Source organism: Trachymyrmex septentrionalis, unplaced genomic scaffold (genome assembly GCF_001594115.1).
Source record: "Trachymyrmex septentrionalis isolate Tsep2-gDNA-1 unplaced genomic scaffold, Tsep1.0 scaffold283, whole genome shotgun sequence".
Classification (NCBI taxonomy): domain Eukaryota; kingdom Metazoa; phylum Arthropoda; class Insecta; order Hymenoptera; family Formicidae; genus Trachymyrmex; species Trachymyrmex septentrionalis.
In genome coordinates, this window is record NW_017305445.1 from 233,087 (window position 1) to 234,685 (window position 1,599).

General features: G+C 38.7%; 1 protein-coding gene across 4 annotated transcripts in view; it reads right to left on the minus strand.

The window, feature by feature from the left end:
• Nucleotides 1-831, minus strand: part of LOC108749261 (autophagy-related protein 2 homolog B) — a 9,442-nt gene extending 8,611 nt beyond the window's left edge. For 3 of the 4 annotated variants that reach the window (XM_018487839.1, XM_018487838.1, XM_018487837.1), the window contains exon 1: nucleotides 398-831. In XM_018487839.1, the coding sequence (XP_018343341.1) occupies nucleotides 398-568 (171 nt within the window). In that variant the 5' untranslated portion in view covers nucleotides 569-831. Of the gene's footprint in view, nucleotides 1-360 lie in introns of all 4 variants that reach the window. The other variant, XM_018487840.1, reaches the window with a different exon arrangement.
• Between the last annotated feature and the right edge of the window lie 768 nt (nucleotides 832-1,599).

Genomic DNA, 1,599 nt, shown 5'->3' on the forward strand with positions numbered 1-1,599 from the left:
ACACACACAAACACACACATTCATACGAAATTCTATAATTATTCTTTCTAAATTAACTGTCATAAACTAATCTCTATCTTCATTCTGTCATATTTCATATCCATTACAGAATATATTAAAAATTGAGATTAGTCAATCATATCGTTAAGTATACACTGTTTTGCGATTTAAATCTCGATCAGCTGTTTGATTTGCGGACAACGCGAATACGAGATATTCGCACATCGATGTAAATATTTAATCTCTAATATTCTAAGAGACAAGAACATGCGATGTTTACAGAGTATGCGATCAAGCGATGCGATATTATCTTTATAGAGTTTAGTTAAGAAAGGAAGAAAAGAAAGCAATTGTACATACAATCGATCCCCGAGACAAAGAACAGCACAATGCGTACTTGCACATCGAGGCTGACGTTGACAACACGTCCTGTGCCATTGTATAAATCGACGGTCAATTGATCCAACGTGAGCTCCTCGAGGAATTGGCCGAGATAACGCTGCAGCAAGTATCTGCAGGCCCTCTTCTTGATGTCCGCCGACCAACCGAGCCAAGACATTTTGCTCATCGCCCCGCGGAGCACGCGCCCGTCTGCGTGATCTACTCCAAAAATTCTAGCGTGTCGCGTCTGTAATAAGGTATCATCTCGTCGCGCCAGGCACGTTGTCGCAAAGCATATCTCGATGTCGAACAAACGTGTTTAACAGCGTGACAAGTGTAGCCCAACGTAGTTTACACAAATGAATCGCAGCTTCCAACACGCGCACCGCTTGCGTCCATGACGCTTAGCACAACACAGTGCAATATAGCCTGTCGCCTGTCGAGGGCGCCGAGGCTGTCGATTGAGATCGCACAAATCGATAGATCGCGCCGCCGCTGCCATCCAATGGTTCTCTGTTCAATGGCCCAATCAATTGTGGATTTTCAAAGGAGGTGGAAATTACAAAAGTGAGCAAAGGTTACTAGATATTGACCAATTAAATTATGAATACTCTAGTGAATTTGCTTACTTTTGTAATGTTTATTTCGTTTGAAGATACACAATCAAACCCCTGCTCAATGTTTTCGTCGCGTTCATTGCACACCACTTATTACAGTTCTTGAAACAAAATATTACGAAAGTGATCAAATTTACTAGAATATTTATAACTTTATTGGTTAATACTTAGTAAGTGTGCTCATTTTTGTAATTTTCATTTCGTCTAAAAAACCGTAATAAGTCATCGTAATAAAATGTCGTGATTAACGATATTCTCAATCGGTTATTAAAGATATGTTAGATTCACATTGGATCTGACGTGCATCATATGTTCTACAACCAATTAAAAAGCAGAATTTTATTTTGTATCGATGATACAACGTAAAATTCTATGGAACTGGAAAGAATACGAGCAGTAGGAGTCAAGCGCAGAAGACGTCGCGCAAATAATATATCTATGAAGTGTGAAACTTCTTCATTCACTAAAACGCGCTTACATGTTTCGACTCACTTTTGAGCCTTCTTTAGAGACAACAAAAATTAACATATATAAACTGTGAATAAAAATGATCCTATCATGGTGAACATTCCTATTTTGAGAATTTAAACGCCAAAAAGAG